The sequence below is a fragment of the Buteo buteo genome, chromosome 8 (genome assembly GCF_964188355.1).
Source record: "Buteo buteo chromosome 8, bButBut1.hap1.1, whole genome shotgun sequence".
In the NCBI taxonomy this organism is placed as follows: Eukaryota; Metazoa; Chordata; class Aves; order Accipitriformes; family Accipitridae; genus Buteo; species Buteo buteo.
In genome coordinates, this window is record NC_134178.1 from 2,920,292 (window position 1) to 2,939,968 (window position 19,677).

The window sequence follows — 19,677 nt, forward strand, 5'->3', positions numbered from 1 at the left end:
TCGGGGCTGCCCCGCGGCGCGCCTGAGCCGCTCCCGCTCCGCGGCGGGGCTGACGGCGGTCCCGCAACCTTTCCCCGCGGCGGGTCCCCGCAGACGGGCGTCCGCACCGCGGTCGGTGGGTGCCGGGTACCGCGGTGGCGGCGGTGGACGGGTCGAGCCGGGGGTCAGGCGGGCGCCCGGGCGTCCTCGCTTCCTCTTCGGGCCAAGATGGCGGGGGATGAGGCGGGAGTGACTCTGGGGCAGCCGCACCTCAGCCGGCAGGACCTCGCCACCTTGGTGAGACTCGCCCGAGGGGGCGACCGGGGGGACGGGGGCGAGTGGCCGCGGGCGGGGGCGCCGAGGAAGGGCGGTTGAGGGCAGCGGGGCGGCCGGGAGGGCTGTTGTGGGCGTGGGGGGAGAGGCGGCCGGAGGCTGAGGGGGATCCGGGCCTCCCTCCGCGCCCCGCCGCGGCGCTTGGGGCCGGTGAGGTGTGAGGGGGGGTGAATTGCAGCACGTCGGGGCTGAGGGAAGGAGGGAGGGAGGCGCGGGGCCTGAGCGGCGGCGCCGGGAGCTGGTCAGGCCGGTCGCAGCGGGTTTGGGTTTCCTGGATGAGGCGCTTGGCTTTGCCGGTGGGGCGAGTCCCGGGCTCGGCGGGCTGGCGAGGGAAGCCGTTGTGTGACGGTGGCGGAGACCTGCAGTTTCCTTCTTGTAAGGGCTGGCCTGCTTAGTGAAGTTAAAGGTTCTTCTCTCTCCGAAGCAGAACCATAAACTGGTATTCCCTTTCCCAGCAGGCTAGATGAAGTGGTTGCCAGCCCTGTCTTGGTTGCTCTACTAAGAAAGTTTTCTTAACTCCCAAGAAAACCAGTTGCAGTGGTCTCTTGCTGTGGCAGTCTCGACGATTAAATGTCTCGCCTGGGCTGTCCCACTTACCACACATATATGCAGACAAAACCAGACTCATGCATGCGGACAAAACCAGTCAAAAATCCTATTGCTGCCTCCCTGGTGTTCAGCAAACTAGCAGAGCTTATTTGTCTTTACAGCAATAAGGTCTGATACTCTTGGGGTTTGAGCACAAGAATTCTTTTTGTGTTACAGCTAAGCATGTTGATATTCATCAGTGAAGCACGTTAGTAATTTCAAAAAGTTTCTTTACTTCCTTTCATTGTTGACCATGGTATTTGTCAGTCAGAAAGAGCAGATAGACCTAGTTGGGAGGTCAGTGAGAATTATTACCTTTAAGGCCAATTTTGTACGTTTTCAGTTGGCCCTCGAATGCTTACAATTGACTGGAGCTTACAGCTAACTTAGCCTTATACCAGTCTTGAGGAAAAATTGCATGCATGCATAATTGTGTGCACCAGGAACAATTCTCTTGATGACAGGATTTGCATCACGCTTACGTGCTAGTCACCCTACTAGATGGTGCCATCTGCAGGTCATGTTCCCATCGTTGACTTCCACGCGCATAGTCATTTTAAGTTAGATATAGAAGAACTATAAATGTAATTGCCTGTGTTAGGTGGACAAAACTTGTTGTGTATTGAACACGAATGTTTTATTCATGTAATACTTGGGAATAGAATGAGTGCGATTACGTTTTTGCATAGATGTGTTTTAAGTTTATTTGCTTGTTATGCACAGAACCTGCATGTAACAGTTTAAACCAGGTATGGTTTAATGTAACCAGATATGGCTTAGTGTGTGTGCGTTATTTGCATCTTGGCAAAATCTTTATATCTTGTCCTGCACTGAGGACTCTTGGCATTGTGAATCTTTGCTTGAACTGAGCAGCTCATCCATATGAATTCAGTGCAAGATGGAAATGAACTGTAAACAGTTTCAAAAATAGTACAGCGGAACATTACAGTGGATTCCAATATCTGGACAAACAGCTTTAAAAAAAACCCCACACATCTCTTTCATAGTTGGCTTTTGAACTATACAAAACATATCTGTAAGTGTTTTGATTTGCCAGGTGCTACCAGTAGGTTCATGCAACAGGCTATTTAAGACAGCAGATTTTTTGTCTGGTACCTAAAGTAGCAATAACAGTATTTGAGGAAAAAGTAGCCATTTAAAAAAAAAACAAAATTAAATCCATGGCACTAATGAAATCTCTGGACCTCCTGACTCCAAAGTGTTAGTTGTAATTATATATTGACTCTAATGGAACCTTATGCAGATTAAACAACAGTTTATTGACAAACCTTTGTTTTTTAAAACATAGGTGCAGTTCACCATGTAGGCCCTGGAAAGTTAATTTAAATTTGCTTGTTATGTGTAATTTAAAGTAGGGGGGTAGGTAAGGGGAATTTTGTGTGCTAGAGCTTCTTTTGAGTTTGTTTTGTTTGCTTCCATCCTTTAACACCTTGCAGCCTATACCATTTTACAACCAGTGTTTTGATTTGCAACCTATGCTGATTTACAGTCAGGATTTTGTTCACTTTTTGTCCTATTTCAGATACTTAAAAGACTGGAATGCATATCTAGAATTATTTTAATGAGCTTGGTTGGATTTTTCTAAATAGAACTACTGGATAATTTTTAAGATGATACCTATAGTACTCTCTAAACATTTAGATAAAAGATGAATAAATTCTAAAATCTCCCTCATACAGGATGTTACCAAGTTGACGCCTCTTTCACCAGAAGTCATCAGCAGACAAGCAACGATTAATATAGGTAAAAACAAACTTCTGAAGAAGAGGGGTGCGTTAATGTGACTCTGGTGCTCATACAGTAGCATATGGTACCTATGTGAGAACATTTTTAAGAAATTCTTACTGAAACAGTAATATAGATACAGTGTTTTCATAATAAATTTTATCAAGGTGCAGGAAGAGACTTGTCAAACCCTTTTAACTTGAAAAGCACTGATTTTACTTCATTGTAAACATTGTTGAATGAAGTGGGGTGTAGTTGCTAAAGCAAAGTTTATTTTACCTTAAAATTAAGCATTGAAATGAGTTTCATGAAAATGCAAAGATCTGTCCATTGGGAGCTCAATTTAGGATCTTGTTTGCTTAAACAAAAAATATTACGAAACCCATACGTGCTTCTGATGGGAGCTCTGGACTTACTGGCTACGGAGAGTTTGGGGTAATTATCTGTTGATCATAATGGAACATTGCACAAAATTAAACAATGGTTTATTGACAAAACATTTGCTTTTAATACATAGGTACAATTGGTCATGTAGCCCATGGAAAGTCGACAGTAGTCAAAGCTATATCTGGAGTTCATACTGTCAGATTTAAAAATGAACTGGAAAGAAATATTACAATCAAGCTGGGTTATGCTAATGCAAAGGTGAGTCATTACTATAAAACTAGCAAATATGTTGCTAATATATTTCAGAATGGATGTACGCTTATAGGTAACTAACCCTTGACGAATTAAACTTTTTTTCTCAATTTTTAAAAATTACATACAGATTTACAAGCTGGATGACCCAAGCTGTTCCCGGCCAGAGTGTTACCGATCCTGTGGAAGTAGCACCCCAGATGAGTTCCCTACGGATATTCCTGGCACCAAAGGGAACTTTAAACTAGTCAGGTAACTGCTGTAAAATGAATGGTATAAATTGTGTTTCCTTCCTTTTACATAACTGAAAATAGTCAGGATTGAGCTGTAAGCTGAATGAATTGTTATGGCAGACCACGTGTTCCTAGATGCTGGGCACCACTGATCTAAGGTATCATCCAAACTGCCTTGTTTTTATTAGTCGTGATGCACAGTCCATGGCAGAGCACAGCTGTGTCTTCTGTCCTTGGGTATTTGCAGGACTCTGAAGTGAAATTTTTCTGGTATTAGTACAAGTACATTTTAAAGCCACTAAAATGAGAACTAATGTGGACCTCTCAAATGCATCTTTAAAATTCCTCTCTGGAGGGTGCCCTTTGTTAAACTTTTTCTTCCTAGAAAAACTCTTTCTTCCTAGAGGCAGAAAACTTTTCAAAGTTCCTAAAATGAATCTATGAAAGCCTGATGGTTAATGTGACATCAGGCCTCTAACTGGAGGCCAGGTGTTCTTTATTAACTTGTTGTGGTTTAACCCCAGCTGGCAATTAAGCACCACACAGCTGGTTGATCACTCTCCCCCCTTGCCCCTCAGTGGGATGGGGGAGACGATTGGCGGGGGGTAGTAAAACTCCTGGGTTGAGATAAAGCAGTTTAATAAAACAGAAAAGGAAGGGAAAATAATAATAATAATAAAATATACAAGTGATACACAATACAATTACTCACCACCCACTGACCGATGCCCAGCCAGTCCCTGAGCCACGGTGCCCCCTGGCCAACTCCCCCCAGTTTATATACTGGGCATGATATCATACAGTATGGACTACCCCTTTGGCTTATTTGGGTCAGCTGTCCTTGCTGTGTCCCCTCCGTGTTTCTTGTGCGCTCCCAGCCTCTGCTGGCAGGGCAGTATGAGAAGCTGAAAAGTCCTTGACTTAGCTGTTGCTAAGCAGTGTTTATACTAAAACATCAGTGTGTTATAACATTCTCATCCTAAATCCAAAACACAGCACTATACCAGCTGCTAAGAAGAAAATTGACTTTATTCCAGCCGAAACCAGGGCTTCATTTCTAATAAAGTATAGCATGGTCACTATGCAAGCATAGTAACCACAACAGTTGTTACATGGGTCTTTACAATGATCGCTTAAATGAGAGTAGTCACGAAGGCTGTTGTACGACAAGATTCCTAGTTCATGGTTATGTATAAAACACATGTAGTGCTGTAATCACGTATTTCCTTCCTTTCCTCAGACTCCCAGTAGAGCACTTGTTCTAACAAAAACTTCTGTTGAAGTGTGACAGTCGTGCAGCCATTGTTAAACTATTGGTTAAAAGCTTTGGATTCTTTGTCTTACCGTTTATTTGCTTATAGTAGATTTTTAACATTGTTAGCGAAGCAGCAAATTAGTCCCTTGCTTTTTGGTTGCATGCTACCAGAAAACAAGGATTCTTCACTGAATAGGTTCAGGCAAGAATGTAGTGAATTGACTAATATGGTCTGCACAATAAAATCATAAGGTTGGAACTAAGAGCTGTAACACTGTAGATAAATCTTTGAAGTGCGATTATAACCATGTGATTAAAGATTCTAAAATTGGAGAATGGGAGACGTCTTTTAAAAGAGATAAGAGAAATCCTGTGTGGTGTCTGTGTTGTTTGGGGTTTTTTTGGTTTTTTTTTTATTCTGGTGCATTTAAATCTGGTCTAATTTACAAGTAAATTTGGGAAATATTAAAGCAGTACCTAATACGGATATATGGTATCAAATCTTAAAACTCAGAACAACTATTCAGTAACCATTCAGTAGTCTTTGTGTTCTTTTAGAACTTTTTTGAAAATACTTTTAAGGTATTACTTCTCAGCATCTGTCTTGAAATGTTTTGTTTATCTATCTGTTTTAAGGATGCTTTTAACTTTTGTGTCTGCCTAGCCACTCACATAAATCAGTCAGAGAAACTGTTGATAATTTAGCTTTTGGACTTCTTTTTAACCTTCTTCTACAACAGGCATGTCTCTTTTGTGGATTGTCCTGGCCATGATATTTTGATGGCTACTATGTTGAACGGTGCAGCAGTAATGGATGCAGCTTTACTGTTGATAGGTAATGATTGCTACACAAAAGCAGAGCTCTGTTTTTTAATATCATGAAGCAACTTTATATGGGTTTTAAAATTTAGTGGGGTGGGGTGAGTAATTAAAACAAGTGAATGCTTTTGAGATGTGTTTAAGAAAATAAAGTGATGGTACAAAGAAAATGTACCCTAACACACTGGGGTTTTTTAAACATCACTATACATATTCATTAGTCTGGTAGCTGGCCCAATTGATAGAAGATTAGTTAGGTAAGAGGAGACCTTGTAGTGGTATAGTACTGTAAAATTTTTACTGTTTTATGGAAATAGATTAGCTACAGGTCCATTTTGAGTTTCTCTGAAGCTTCAGTTTGCTGTAAGCAAGTATGTAGCCTTTCCTATACAGGAGAGTCCACAAACATCAGTACAAACAGTAAACCCAGATGAATACGGGCAAAATCAAATTACAGGTGATTTATCTTGAATCAGACAATTTTTCTTCTGATTTGCAACCAATAGGAAGAGAGTAAAACTGATTTTTATATGTCTATAGAACAATTCAGTGTTGTGCAGTGATAAATAGTAATTATCTTACCTAGAATAGGGCATGTCAACAAACAAGAAAAACAGCTTCAGATATTGTAGTTCAAGTAGTCTGAGAGAGATGATGAGCTGTCGTTCTTTCTGCCTGTTTAGATCTAGAAAGCGTGATAGACCAAACTTCAAGTGAGATTAACCACCATAATGGCACATCAGGCCAAAGTTGGCTTCTTGGGTGGCTCCAAACCATGCTGATAACTGCCCTGTTCACGTACTTGATATATTTATAGTGCGTTACAGAGTTTGGGGATCTTGGCATTTTTATGGCTTTAGTGATAAGCAAATGCCATAGAATTTTAAGATACTTCTTGAAAGGTGAAATGTCCATTATGCTACAGTCAGTATTGAGATGTCTGGAAACCTAAAGGATGGAATAAGTCAAGTAGACACAAGTTAGCTGTCAGTATCTTTGAAAATTTTAGATGTGTGTTTCTCCTGGGAGCAAGTAGAATAGGGGAACCACTCTGGCAACCTCTCATCCATCATATATTGTGTGGATACTACTGTTCTGGGGAAGAGTAGGTGCTTATTAACTTGGATGCTTCACAGGTAGCTTACTGAGAGGTGACTGTCTTTTTTTTTTTTTTTAAATAAAGATACAATGGAAAGTAGATGTCCTAACTGTAGGAGTTTTGTCTGTTTTCATAGTTTCTATATTGCAGTCACTTTTCTTCTTTCAGCTGGTAATGAGTCATGCCCTCAACCCCAGACCTCAGAACATCTAGCTGCTATAGAAATCATGAAACTGAAACACATTTTGATTCTACAGAATAAGATTGATTTGGTGAAGGAGAGCCAGGCTAAAGAACAGTATGAACAGATTCTTGCATTTGTACAAGGTAAGTTTTCAACAGCAGAAATCCAGTTAGCGGTGGAAATACTTCAGTGTTGGAACATGGACATTATGGTTTTCTATATTTTTATAGAAAAGCTTCTCTTACCTAGACGATGCTGGTGTACATAGTCTGTTAATCTAAAAAACCAGACCATTGGCGTTTTGCTTCTTACCCGTTTCAGGCTGCTTATGTACAATAGTGTTAAGGCTGTTGGTCGGAGCTCTTGATGTAAAACTAATAGCAATAGCTCTTCTCTAGTAGCCTTCACTGAATTTGTGGTTTCTTCTTGGTATTGTTTCTTCTCAGATTGTTTCTTTGGTAGAGATTTTACTGTAGTACAGGAGAGAATGAAGCAGTGCTTGTTAGGGGCACCTTGTAGGTATAAAAGTGTTCGTTTCTCTTACCGAATCACAAAAGATTGGTCTTTTATCTCCCTCTGTAAGTCCAGTTCAGGCAGTGTTATCCTACTCTGTCCATGAAGTTCTGTTCAACTTCAGTCTAGTGCTTTGAGTTTAATCTTTCCCAGGAGGTTCCACTGTCTTCCCTGCTTATCTGTTTTAGCTAGGGTATGTGAAAAGCTGCAGAGCTAGATTGTCACCATCAAAAGTAGCCAATGGGTCTTTTTTTTTAAATTAGTTCAGAACTGTTGTCTTGCATACGCTGTTCCTAACAGCTATTTCAGAGTGGCTTGATGTGTAAATTTGGAGTTTGAGAACCAGAGTTATCACAAGAAACATGGATATAATTAAAACTAATAATATTTAATAAGCCTTGATAAGTAAATGCATCCTTCCATAAAATTAGGATTTTTGTTGAAGCGAAGGGTAAATACTCTGATAGTTACTGCTTTGGGAAATATGCATAAAATGTGCCTTGAAATTCATTAATATTGTTAACAGTGACAGAACACTTGGTCATATTGCTGTAAATACTATATTAAAGCTTGATGTTGAACTTGATTTTGTTTCAGGTACAGTTGCAGAAGGAGCTCCAATAATTCCAATCTCAGCACAGCTGAAATACAACATTGAGGTAGTTTGCGAGTATATAGTGAAGAAAATCCCAGTCCCTTTGCGAGACTTCACATCTGAACCAAGGCTTATTGGTATGTAAATGCTTAGGTCTGGGCTTTTGTGGCTAACCATTTACTACAGGTATCTACAGTTAGAATAGCATGTTGCTGAATGCTTTTAAAAGATGTAGGTTTAAAAGGAGTGTGCTCTTATTTTAAAACTTGCATATTTTCTGAGAGCTGTATTGTTTGTTCGTAGTTAATTGCTATAGTTAAATCTATTTGAGGTACTTGCTGTTTTTTGTGTATATTCTATGCAATTAAAATGCAATAAAGACAAGAAATTTATTTCCTTTAGTTGCTGTGAATTTAAATTTGATTTAACAAAGTACTGACAAACTGTTGAATTTGAAAATTAAATTATTTCCATGAAACTGTTATAGGTAGCCTGGTTAGATTTTCTGTGTTAGTCTCCTGTCTCCTGGATATAATTGTCAAAGTCTCAGTTCTTGTCCAGCATATTACAAAATTCACTTCCACTGTGATGAATCCATTTGTTCGCCCTTTTTTCCACATAAAACATGGGAGACCTACAAAACATGTTCAGAATGCATAAAAATTGACCACATTAAAACAAGGTTCCAGTCTTCACAATTGACGTTGTGAATATTGAAAGGGTTTTGTAATATAGTTGATCATTGTGTTCTTTTTCAAATACTGAACTTGATAACTTAATTTCTGCTATTCAGAAACAGTTTTAAAAAACACTCAGGTATATGAGCAGCTTAAATGGTTTTGAGAACAAAATCAGCTATATAGTTATAAATTCAGAATAAAATATTCATCATGTTTTAGTGTTCTTCCTGAATTACGTTTTTATAATATTTATAAATATGTGTATACCTTCATAAGTATAGGGAAGGAGTCAAAGTTGCTGAAGAAAGACACTAATTCTTTAAAAACCTGATCTTAAATATAAACCTGATTATGGTCTATTCTTTTCAGTAATTAGATCTTTTGATGTCAACAAGCCTGGCTGTGAAGTTGATGACCTTAAGGGAGGTGTAGCTGGTGGCAGTATTCTAAAGGGTGTTTTAAAGGTAACCTTTCCCCTTTCTTGTCTGGAGGTTTGTAATGACAATATTGAGTAGAGTTTTTCCATGCTTAGCACAAAATGAACCTATATAATCAATTTCTTTTTAAACTAGAATACAGTCAGGTGGCACTTACCCTTTCTGTCTGTGTCTTGTTTTTACTTCCTGTTTTAAAATACCAGAACAAGAAACACTGATTTTTATTTTTTAAATATATTTTTGTTACTGTAGTCTTAACTTTTGCTAACTATCATACTGATTTCATTGCTTACAAAAACTGAGGGAGCTATTTTTTTCTGTCTTACCACTTTTACTTGCTGAATTATTGGGGGGAAGAGGGGAGCAAAAGAACTTTAAAAGTACATCGGAAATGGGTGTGGGTTCCCACAGGTGCCACTTCCTCATTTAAGTATTCTGTATATTTTTATTTTTTATTTTGCTTGTGGGATACTGTCAATAGGTGGAAACTTTAAAAGTTGCTCTGCTAGACTGGAAAGCAAACTACATCTCTGAACATTTATACAGCTTGTATTTTCTTTGTCTTGTGGTTTATTGATGCTGATCAGTTACACAGATCAAATTAGCTCAATTTTTCTCAGTGCTGTAACATTTCTAAATGAAATGTCATTTTTAAAAACTAAACGAAAATTTAAATGTTGGAACTATTGCTGATAAAGATCCTTTGCTAAAGCAGTTTTAAGAATTTTATTGAAAAGAAAATCAATTCTTACATTAGCTATAAGATACAGAGCTTTCAGTATTGTTCAGTTAGCAATAAACAGTGCAACAGAAGTTCTAGAAGTTCTACAGTAGCCAAGAACTAAGGACTTTTATAAATAGTAGATCTTGGGATAAGTAGGTCTTATCTGTGACTAGGAGTTAGCTTTATGTTCCTGAGAAACAAGCAGTTAATCACTTTTTCACTTCTGTAATTAGGTGGGCCAGGAAATTGAGGTCCGGCCTGGTATTGTGTCCAAGGACAGTGAAGGAAAACTCATGTGCAAGCCAATCTTTTCCAAAATTGTGTCACTCTTTGCCGAACACAATGATCTACAATATGCTGCTCCAGGAGGTCTTATAGGTAAGAATATTCTCTTATGAAAAGATTTCTTTATGCTTACTGAAAACACTTGTTATCATTCAACAGTGCATTTCAGTGTAGTAAACAAAAAGGCTATGAGCGATTTCAAATAATTCTTACATGTAGAGAGACAACATGGGTGTGAAAATCAGATATTTAATAAATAAATAATTTTCCTGAATGTCACTGGCCAATACAGATCAACTTGCATTGTTAATTGTACCAGCTTTAACAGTAGAATATTTCTTTACCTGTTTAGACAGAGCTCATAGTCAAGTGCTGCCCAGGTAATAGGGAATCACCAGTACATTCTCAGTTTGCTGTTTTTAAATCTCCTTCAAATATTTTAATATGTAAATGTGACAGCTACCTTTCAGTTACTCTTTGTGACTTTCCTTGTTGTGTTGTAGGTGTTGGAACTAAGATTGATCCAACTTTGTGTCGGGCTGACCGAATGGTAGGCCAAGTTCTTGGTGCAGTTGGAGCACTGCCAGAAATATTTACAGAGCTAGAAATTTCCTATTTCTTGCTGAGACGACTATTAGGTGTGCGCACTGAAGGAGACAAGAAAGCTGCTAAGGTCTGTACCCCTTTTTTGGTTTTCCTGATTTCTCTTCTTGTGCTAAGTTTCATTAGTATATACATTTTTTTGATCTTGTGTAGTAATTTTGTCTCCCTGTTCATATATGCTTGTCACTAAACTTACCTGCTTATTTAATATTACAGAATAATGCTTTCAGAGGAGTAGGAATTCGTATCGGAGTAGTTTAAAGTAGCGTAAAGGATTTGTGTCCTGAAGCTAGGTATTCTTCCAAACGCATTGGTAGTTGTTTTCCTTTGTTGTCAGCCTATTCCTTTGTACAATAATTAGTTTTATACACATACTGATCTACTTCCTACTTCCATATGTTTTGTAGATTATCTCTCTGAAGAACTTTTTAAAGCTAAGTATTTTTGAAAGACTGTAGTTGAAAAGAAACGGAACTTGATGCATGGCACAGTTGTGTGTTCCATAGTCCATTTTACACAAATCAAACTAGAAGATCATAGTTTTCCCCGTTAGCATTAAAATCTATAAAGTGCTTCATGCAACAGTATGTTAAGTGCTTCAGTGCTCTCTTTATCCTGTGAAATGAATTATATTTTGAAAAATCTTTTTTATGTATGTAGGCATAAGGGAAAGGAGAATATCCAGATTATCTTAGAGTGGTATAACATTCCAGTTTGTAGCAATATCTGAGACTGGTTTACACTTTTAATACAGTATGTGCAATCATCAGTATGTTTTATAGAAAATGTAGAGAAATCCCAAGAAAGTATATCATACCAAGAACCTACAGTACTACATGCACAACATATTTATGTATTTGTCCTTTCACATACAAACTTTATCCACTGACACTACTGTGCATGGTTTGTGTGTGGGGATATTTATAGTTTTTGCATTTCTCAGCTATATCTTTTTTTGTGGCATGTGGTAACAGAAGATATTGATATTGTCTGTGTTTTGGTTTGTTTTTTTTAAATACTAAAGCTTATGTTTCAGAGTTTTGTATGTCTGTCTTCAGGTGCAAAAATTATCGAAGAATGAAGTTTTGATGGTAAACATAGGATCCTTATCTACTGGAGGGAGAGTCAGTGCAGTAAAGGCTGACTTGGGGAAGATTGTGCTAACTAACCCAGTATGCACAGAAGTGGGAGAAAAAATTGCCCTGAGTCGAAGAGTTGAGAAACACTGGCGGTAAGTTGGTGCTAAATTGGTAGAGTACCTGGTTGTTACATGTTAACAAAAAAATACATGGATCAGATTTTGTCTTAGAATAGGTAAGTGTATGTCTGTTTTAAAAATTCTTCTGGATTCTCTAACACATTGACACCATTATTGTGGAATGTTTCATTTCATTACTAGCCTATTTTTTCAGAGAAGCGCTATAATTGGGTAGATACCTATTAGTTAACAGACCAAGAAACATCTGAGGTTCACGTTTTGTTGCCAAAACTGCCATGCTGTAAATTGAGCTAACAGCAGGCAATCTTGGCAGAGCAGTTTGGAAATTCTGGTAATGTTAAGTCAAAGCTTGTCTTTATACACACCTAAATCAATGGTGTTCTCCCTGTGGAGCTGTATATGATTCCTACTGCAACCATGAAGTAATAGCAGGGGAATGGAGGAGGGACATTCTAAGGTTCGAGTAGTTTATGTACTATGAGCAGAGAGGAAAGAAAAAGGTATCAACTGGATTGACCCATTCATATTACAAATACAAAATGTCTGACTGCACAGAAGTGTCTGGAGGCTGAAAATGATGAGCAGAATTGGTTGATGATTTATTTTAATCTTAGTGCCATACTTCTTTTTAGATGATTATGCATACTGTACATGTTACGTGTTCCATAAGACTATATGAGCATCATAAGAACTTAAGGGTATTTAGATGTGTTGACCCTGCACAGCTCTTGTAAAAATGGCCGTGTTCCCTTATACTACAAGAAGTCTCTACTGTATGAAAAAGAACTAAGCTTTAAATATCCATGGATGCATGTTTCTTTTTCAGATCAACAAGAAAGCATAGATGGGAATTTAGTGCCTGCTGTCTCAGAGCTAGCTGACAAATTATGGAAGAGATTACTCCCTGAAAAAAAAAAAAAAACAACAACCAACAAATAACAAGGAAAAAGATAACATGCCTTGAACAGTAGGAGGGGGGAAAAAAAAAAAGGCAGGACCCAAATCAAGTCAGGGAAAGCAGAAGGAAGAGGAGAAACTATTTATATTGGAAATGATGCTTTTTTTTTTTTTTCAGCTATAGACTGCTAGCCAATGTAAATTTTAATGTGAGTTTTGTTGCTTCTGTAGATTACTTCCCACTTGAAAAACATGAGCAAATTTTGCTGGAAAGCCTGCTTGACTCTGGATTATGGGGTGGGCGAGTAGTGGCAGCCTGCTATAGAGATCCTGTTATTAAAAAGTTGCCTTCTATGCTGTATTAAAAGGATAGAGAGACAACATAAGGAGACAAAGTTGAGAAAAGGGAAAGGAGGCAAACTGGGAAGAGCAGCATAATAAAATCCAGTAGGAGTAAAGATAATGTACGGTTGGTACTGTGAAAAGGAACTTGTAGCCTGAGGCAATGGGGTACTGAAAAGATGGAAGAAAGTGAGAACGCAAGAGATGAAAAGGAGGTATAGAAAGTAAATACATAGACACATAGAGATTAAACAGCAAATGGCCAAGCAAACAGGATACACTAGTGATTCCAGGGAATGGTGAATTCAAAAGTGGACTAGTTGTAAGCTATGGATGTGGTCCTAAAAAGCGGGAAGTGCTGGGCTTATATGCTTCAGTTCCTTTTCTGGTGTGCAGAGACAGGCTCTACTGCTTAGCAAATTAAATCGAGATGCACATGTGGTTTCTGTGTATCTCCTTGCCAGAAATTGGGAACGTTTTAAAGGCTGTATTAATGACATGGACTGCCTGCTGACTGTGGAAACGGACATAATCTTAATTTCTTTACAAAAGCTTATTTTTCTGAGGCAACAGTGGCCTGTAAAAGGGGCCTTAATTTTACTGAATATAAATAGTAGAGCTTACCTGAGAGTTGAGTTGTCTGGGAATTGGATTCATTACCCGGTGTGCAACAAGCCAATAATCACACACTCGGGAGAGACATTATTTCATTTTTGCGCAAAGATGGGCGCTAGGTGGTAGTTCCACAAAGCTGGCACACCCTGCAGTTAAGCAAGCAAGCAATTTATACAGTTTTAGATTCACCTACTTAGTTTCCAAAGTCCTTCCCCAAAATCTTTATTGGTAGTCGCTTATCTGCTACCATTTCTACTGGGCTAAGGTTTTCTCCGCTTTGAGTTAGAAGTGCAGTGTTCTTTTATTCTACAGTGCATGCTCAAGGAGCATGTGGAGGGTGAGTTGTTTAGGTCTCTAATTGAGTTGGTGGTCACCATCTCCCCTGCTGCCTTTACTTCGCCCCTAGTTCATGTTTCTTTGGCAATCAGCCGGTGCCTTCTGGAGCAGGATGTTTCCTTTTGATCAGTCTTTAGTCCCTTTTTCAAGGGTATAGTTGGCAAAGTCTGCATTGTTTATATAAAGTAAGGAGGCCTACAGAGTGAAACTATAGAGTAATGGTCATCCTTAAAGGACAATGCATTGTGTTTAACCCTAAATTGAGCAGTATCACCACAGTTAGGCCATAACTCAAACATTACCTTTATAGGTTACATGTTCAGTGAGAGTAACAGCTCTCTTTATAATCTTAGTATCATCTTGTCTGAATTTTCACATTTTCATTTCTATTTGAAAGTAATGCAGCACTTGAGGCATAAGTGAAAGAGATCAAGCTGTGAATAGACTTACAGTCTACCAGTACAACGTAAGTTACAACATTTTCAGATTTTTAGTTTACTGTTCAAAGGTACATCCTTAGCTGATTACAAATGTACAAATGCTCTTTGTCCCTCATCCTTTTTTATTTATTTATTCTGTGTTTCTGCTAACCAGTCTTAGATCTTGTAGGATGTTTTGGGTAGGAGACAAGTGGAGAAAATTCAAATTGTGAGAACTGAAGGCGTAAGAATGACAAGAGGTTGTTGATTTATCCAGGATATTTCTGTCTACTATTAAAAGTAACATTAAACTTTTTTCTTTTTGCAGTTTAATTGGTTGGGGTCAAATCAGAAGAGGAGTGACAATCAAGCCAACTGTTGATGATGACTGAAGAACAAAAGAGAGTGCTTCATTTTTAAGGATGAAGTGCCTATTTCTATTTTGGAGGGGGTATATTTTCACAGTGGAATTGGAAGCTGTGCAAACAGTATCTTTGAGTTGTATGGCTGTCCTTGTACATGTTATTGAATTTTACCCTCTTACTAAAATACTAGTCACTCTCGCCATTAAAAGTGTAAAAGAATTGGTGTAGAAGTGGGTTTAATTATCCACATTTTAGTAGAAATTAATTGTACATGTCTCATGGCATGTCTAATTTATGTCATTTTGTGTTTCAGACATACCTGTTTAATATCAGTCAAGCCAGCCCCAGTGTAACACACAAACCATAAATCTGGTATTGAAATAAAATATTGCTTATTTTCATTAATTCATACAATTTTTCTGAGTAACAAAAGACTGCAGTGATTGTTCAAGCAGTACAAGAATTAAAAGCAAAAAACCAAGCTCTTCTTGAAGACTAGTACCCTTTCTGACAACATCTTGTTTTGTTTAGATAGCTGTTGACAGCAAAAACTTTATTCCTTAGTTTGTATGGTTCCGACTTTAGGATTCTAGCTGTATTACACTTTGTAATTAGGATGGCAATGTTGACTGACTTAAATTTGTCACTTCCAATATAACAACAAGTTTTGGTTAATCCCCCAAAGGAAAACTTACAAGTAAACTGCATCTGAACTGGCAGTACTGTTTCTGACCTTATTTTAGAATGGATTTATGAAAAGAATGTGATTTAATTTGAAACATAGCTGTTTGCCATCATGGAACTCTGTGGATGACCTGGGAGCTCTTTATACAGTAGGAGTAAACTGTTTATTTCAAAGTTATATTGAGCAAATATTAGCTATGATCTTGAACTATAAAGTATCTGGAAAAGGCTATAGAAGGTAATGATGGGGAAGGGGGGGGATTTGGAATGAGATGAGGAAAAAGGTGTAAAACCATCTTTGCTTAGCTAGCTGAATCACACTCCTTAGGAGAAAACATAATGTAATAAACTTACTGTAGGGTGCTAATACCTGAATCCATTTAGGTTTTACTTCTTCATTTGTACTAATGTACATAGTTCTAGGTATTTTAGATACTAGACTAGCAAGTCATGCTACTTTCCATACTTTTTATACAAAGTACTGTGTTTATTTTCAAAGCCTGGTTTCTGTTGTATTTCATATCTTCAAGGGCATTCTAAAGGTAAATACCGTTTCACTCATCAAAATGGACCTTGGTGAAGCAGCTTGAGTTTTGTTCTTGATTCTGCATTGTATTTTGTGTTCCCTTATTCCATCTACATTCCTGTACTCAGTTTCTCCATTTGTAAAGTACTACTACCTCGCGTGGTGTTGAGAGTAAATACGTTAATTTTTGTATACTGCTTCTCCTTCTTAAAAGAAAGGGAGTCAGCTGTAGTTCTTCCTGATTCTCCTAGCACTTCACCAGTATAGTCTTCAATGTGTGTTTCAAAGACTGCATCTTCCGTGCTTTGGAAGCTCATTTTTGTAATTTTATGAACTTGGATAAACTTGCGTCTTGCCTAGTTTGGGATCATGAGGGTGAGCACAGAAGAGAAAGTAAGCTACTGCAGAGTGCTAGAATGACACCACCACCAGGGTGAAATCTAGTCCAAAGAGTTCTTTTGAAATGCACTGAATGTGTGGCTTTAATGATAAAGAAATGCTGAAATGCTTCTGAGAAATTGGTTAAGCACCCATAGGCTTTTTTTAGGCATCCAGATATTTTGGAGATTGGGGCTTAATCTCTTGATCTGCAATTTAAAAAATAAGTGCCATAATCATTCCAAAATATGTCATGTACTCCTTCACTTGGGTAGGTAATAAATGCGAAGTACTAGTATCTTCTTAGTGCTAGGATTAGTAGCCATAGGTTGTTACTTAATTTAGGTCTAAAGCATGATTTGATACTGCTGTAGTTGATACCAGATTTATTAGGTAGGTGTATGTTATCAGTAACATTAAGAAATGCTTTATGAATGTCTTGTTCCCTCTGAAATGTTAAGTCATGTTTTGTTTCTCTGATAGTGCACACAGGAACTGGTGGGAACTAGAGAGAGAATAGAGGCAATGAAGTGCCAGGGTAGCAAATTTTGCTTCTGGCCCATTCTTGTATCAGCCTGCTTTCACGGTGGCTCTTCCAGGCTGGGCTAGGGTTTTTTAGCAGCTGCAGCCCTCTCCCAAGGCAGTTTCTTGTATTTTGAACTGTTCTGCACTTTTTTCTGATGGTGGACTTAGGTTCGTTATTTGTGCACGTGTGCTGTGTCGTGCAGAAAAGAGTCGCTTAAGAGTGGGACAGTTGTTACGGAATAGTGTGTCTGCCCCAAAGTCTATTCCTGATCCTTCCCAAGAGAAGAAGGGAGGTTAGGAGCATTTATTGGTAGTCTGAGGTGTCAGCTATGATTTAGGTATGACATCAACAGTGTGCTACATATCCTATCACACCAGGGTAGGGGCTGGGGGACAGATAACATGCCAAGTTCTTTTTTACTGCCAAGATGTTACATTTCCTCTAACTGGAAAGCTTTGACTCTGCTGGCGTGAGTGAAGAATAATGGGAACATTTTGAGACTTCGATGAACACGTGAAGCACATGACTCTGCAGCATCGGAGAGCCAAGTATGAACAGTGTAAGTGTAAATAAATTATGTGCTGATGTGTCTGTGTCCACCCACTCTGCATTCACTGAATTGTGATGCTGAGATTCAGATGAATGACGAGAGAAAAAAATACCATGTAAAACTAAGGAAGTTGAAAATTACTTCAGTTTTCTTGGCCAGGATGAAAATAGTAACAGATGAGTTGTGAGCGCTCTGATTTGTTTCAGAGTGATTTTTTTATTTTTTTTTTTTAACCCTTGGTCAGATTTAGCTCCCTGAACGTAGGTGTGCAGTTGCATTTCAAAGGGCTTTGCTAGCCAGGGCACATGTGTGGAATGGGCAGCTGTCAACGCTTGCCGCATTCTGGAGTGGTAGCTGGATAGAGCAGGGCATCTCACATGGCACCAGTACTGACACCGAGGTAACTGACTCGCTTCCAGTCATCTGTCTGATCTTGGTAATTGGTTTTAGGAGGGCGCTAGTGTAGTGGTACCTCTTCACTGTGGGGAGGAGAGTGTATTACCTCAACAAATACTTTGCAAAAGACTTCTGGTATCTAAGAAACCTACCAGACCAGTGTAAGTTAACTACTACCTGGTTTGGGTTTGGTTTGTTTTGATTGACCTGTGATTGTTTTTGTATTAAAACTAGCAAGAGATGCTGGCTGACTGTCATTCCAGGGAGGGGAGTTTTTGCTGGTTCACTCAAATTAAACAAGCTACTTAAGAAACAGAGTTCTCCATTATGTTTATCTGTATCACAAATACTGTATTGCCCTGTTAGATTGGTTACCTAGTTTAAGGAATTGCATTTTAAGGAAGCAAAGGTGGACAAAACTGCAAGTAGTTCTTCACTTCAGCTTTTTGTAAATGCCAGTGGGGTGACTGCTGCTTCACTTGATTTTATGCATGGAAATGAGGTTATTTTTAAGAAAAGTGGATGCTAGTTTCCTGTTGTTTCTGATGGAACTGAAGTCAAGTTTAAAACTGAACAGAAACTAGAGGAGGAAGGAGTGGTTGCTCTCCAAGGTGTGTGTGCAACCCCTGACCTAGAGCAGCTCTCCAGCACTACGCTGTATATCTGAGCCTTTGTGGCTAGAGATTATCTTCAGTGGAAAAACTGCTTTTGAACAGTCCTCTGGGGTTCTGTTTTGGTTTGGTTTTGGTTTTTTTTTTTTTTTTGTAGTGTTTCTGCTTCCCATCCAGGTAAGTGTGAAAACCTTATTAATGGAGCAAAACATTTTTTAAGAGAGCAGAAACGCCCTATTCCCGCTATCAAGGGTCATATACCTCATTCACAGTGAGGACTCGCACCTCTTCCACATCAGCGTAGAATGCTGAAGTCCTCATCACTCGGGGTGCCACGGGTGGATTTGAATCCGCTCTATGTACGCTCCTCACGGCACGAGACTTGCAACAACTGTCGGGATACTACGGGGATTTGGAGGACCAGTGTTCAGAACTGTGACTGTAGTTAACTCCAGGTGGAAACTCGACTTGCTCCAAAGTGGAATAACACCCACAGGAGAGCTTGTTTGGTTTATTCCTCTTTTCTCCCTAACCTTCCTTTCTCCCACCAGTTCTCTCTGTGAAAATGAAAGATAAAAGTGATCCCTTTACTGCCCATCCCTATTTGTACAGAAGATTTCATTGTCTATAGACTAGCATTGAGTTACTAACAGTGACAAAAGACATAGAAGTGTCTCCCCAGTGCCCTGTTCCAAGTTCTCTTCCATTCAGATCTTGCTGTGTAACAGGCAAGAAAATCACCTGCTACCTTAAATTTGCTATAAAGAAAAATTTAGGAAGAATGCATTTACCGGAATCTTTAAAATGAAGGTCAGTCACCTTCGTAACTTCTGTAGAAGCATGAACCTGCTAAAATAGGGAAATGTCAGATTAATGACAGTGGTGGTTATACAGCTGCTTTAAAGGAGCAGAAGTCTGGGTTGCTGTTGAAGCTTAGACCTATCCTGCTCCTGGGTGCTTGCTGCCCATACAGGTTGTTTCAGCTCTAATGCTTGTACAGATGTGCAGTGAATTGGATGAGGGAACAGGTTTGAAAAACTTGATTTTTTTTTTTTTTTTTTTTGAAATGAAAGGAGAGATGTAGATGAGAGACAGTCTTTT

General features: G+C 38.8%; 1 protein-coding gene across 1 annotated transcript; it reads left to right on the forward strand.

Moving 5' to 3' along the window:
- Window positions 1-138: 138 nt before the first annotated feature.
- EIF2S3 (eukaryotic translation initiation factor 2 subunit gamma) lies at window positions 139-15,406 on the forward strand. The gene is made up of 12 exons (XM_075033493.1): window positions 139-276; window positions 2,601-2,664; window positions 3,164-3,291; window positions 3,416-3,537; window positions 5,514-5,608; window positions 6,860-7,018; window positions 7,986-8,120; window positions 9,033-9,127; window positions 10,058-10,202; window positions 10,613-10,782; window positions 11,771-11,943; window positions 14,869-15,406. The coding sequence occupies exons 1-12, from the start codon at window positions 208-210 to the stop codon at window positions 14,930-14,932; spliced, it is 1,419 nt and encodes a 472-aa protein (XP_074889594.1). The 5' UTR covers window positions 139-207; the 3' UTR covers window positions 14,933-15,406.
- Window positions 15,407-19,677: the final 4,271 nt, after the last annotated feature.

Excerpts from the sequence above, each read along its gene's own strand:
- EIF2S3 (XM_075033493.1), top strand. The coding sequence starts at position 208 with ATGGCGGGGGATGAGGCGGGAGTGACTCTGGGGCAGCCGCACCTCAGC. Across the intron at positions 3,292-3,415 it reads TGGGTTATGCTAATGCAAAG|ATTTACAAGCTGGATGACCC; the intron begins GTGAGTCATTAC and ends AATTACATACAG. Across the intron at positions 10,203-10,612 it reads TGCTCCAGGAGGTCTTATAG|GTGTTGGAACTAAGATTGAT; the intron begins GTAAGAATATTC and ends GTTGTGTTGTAG.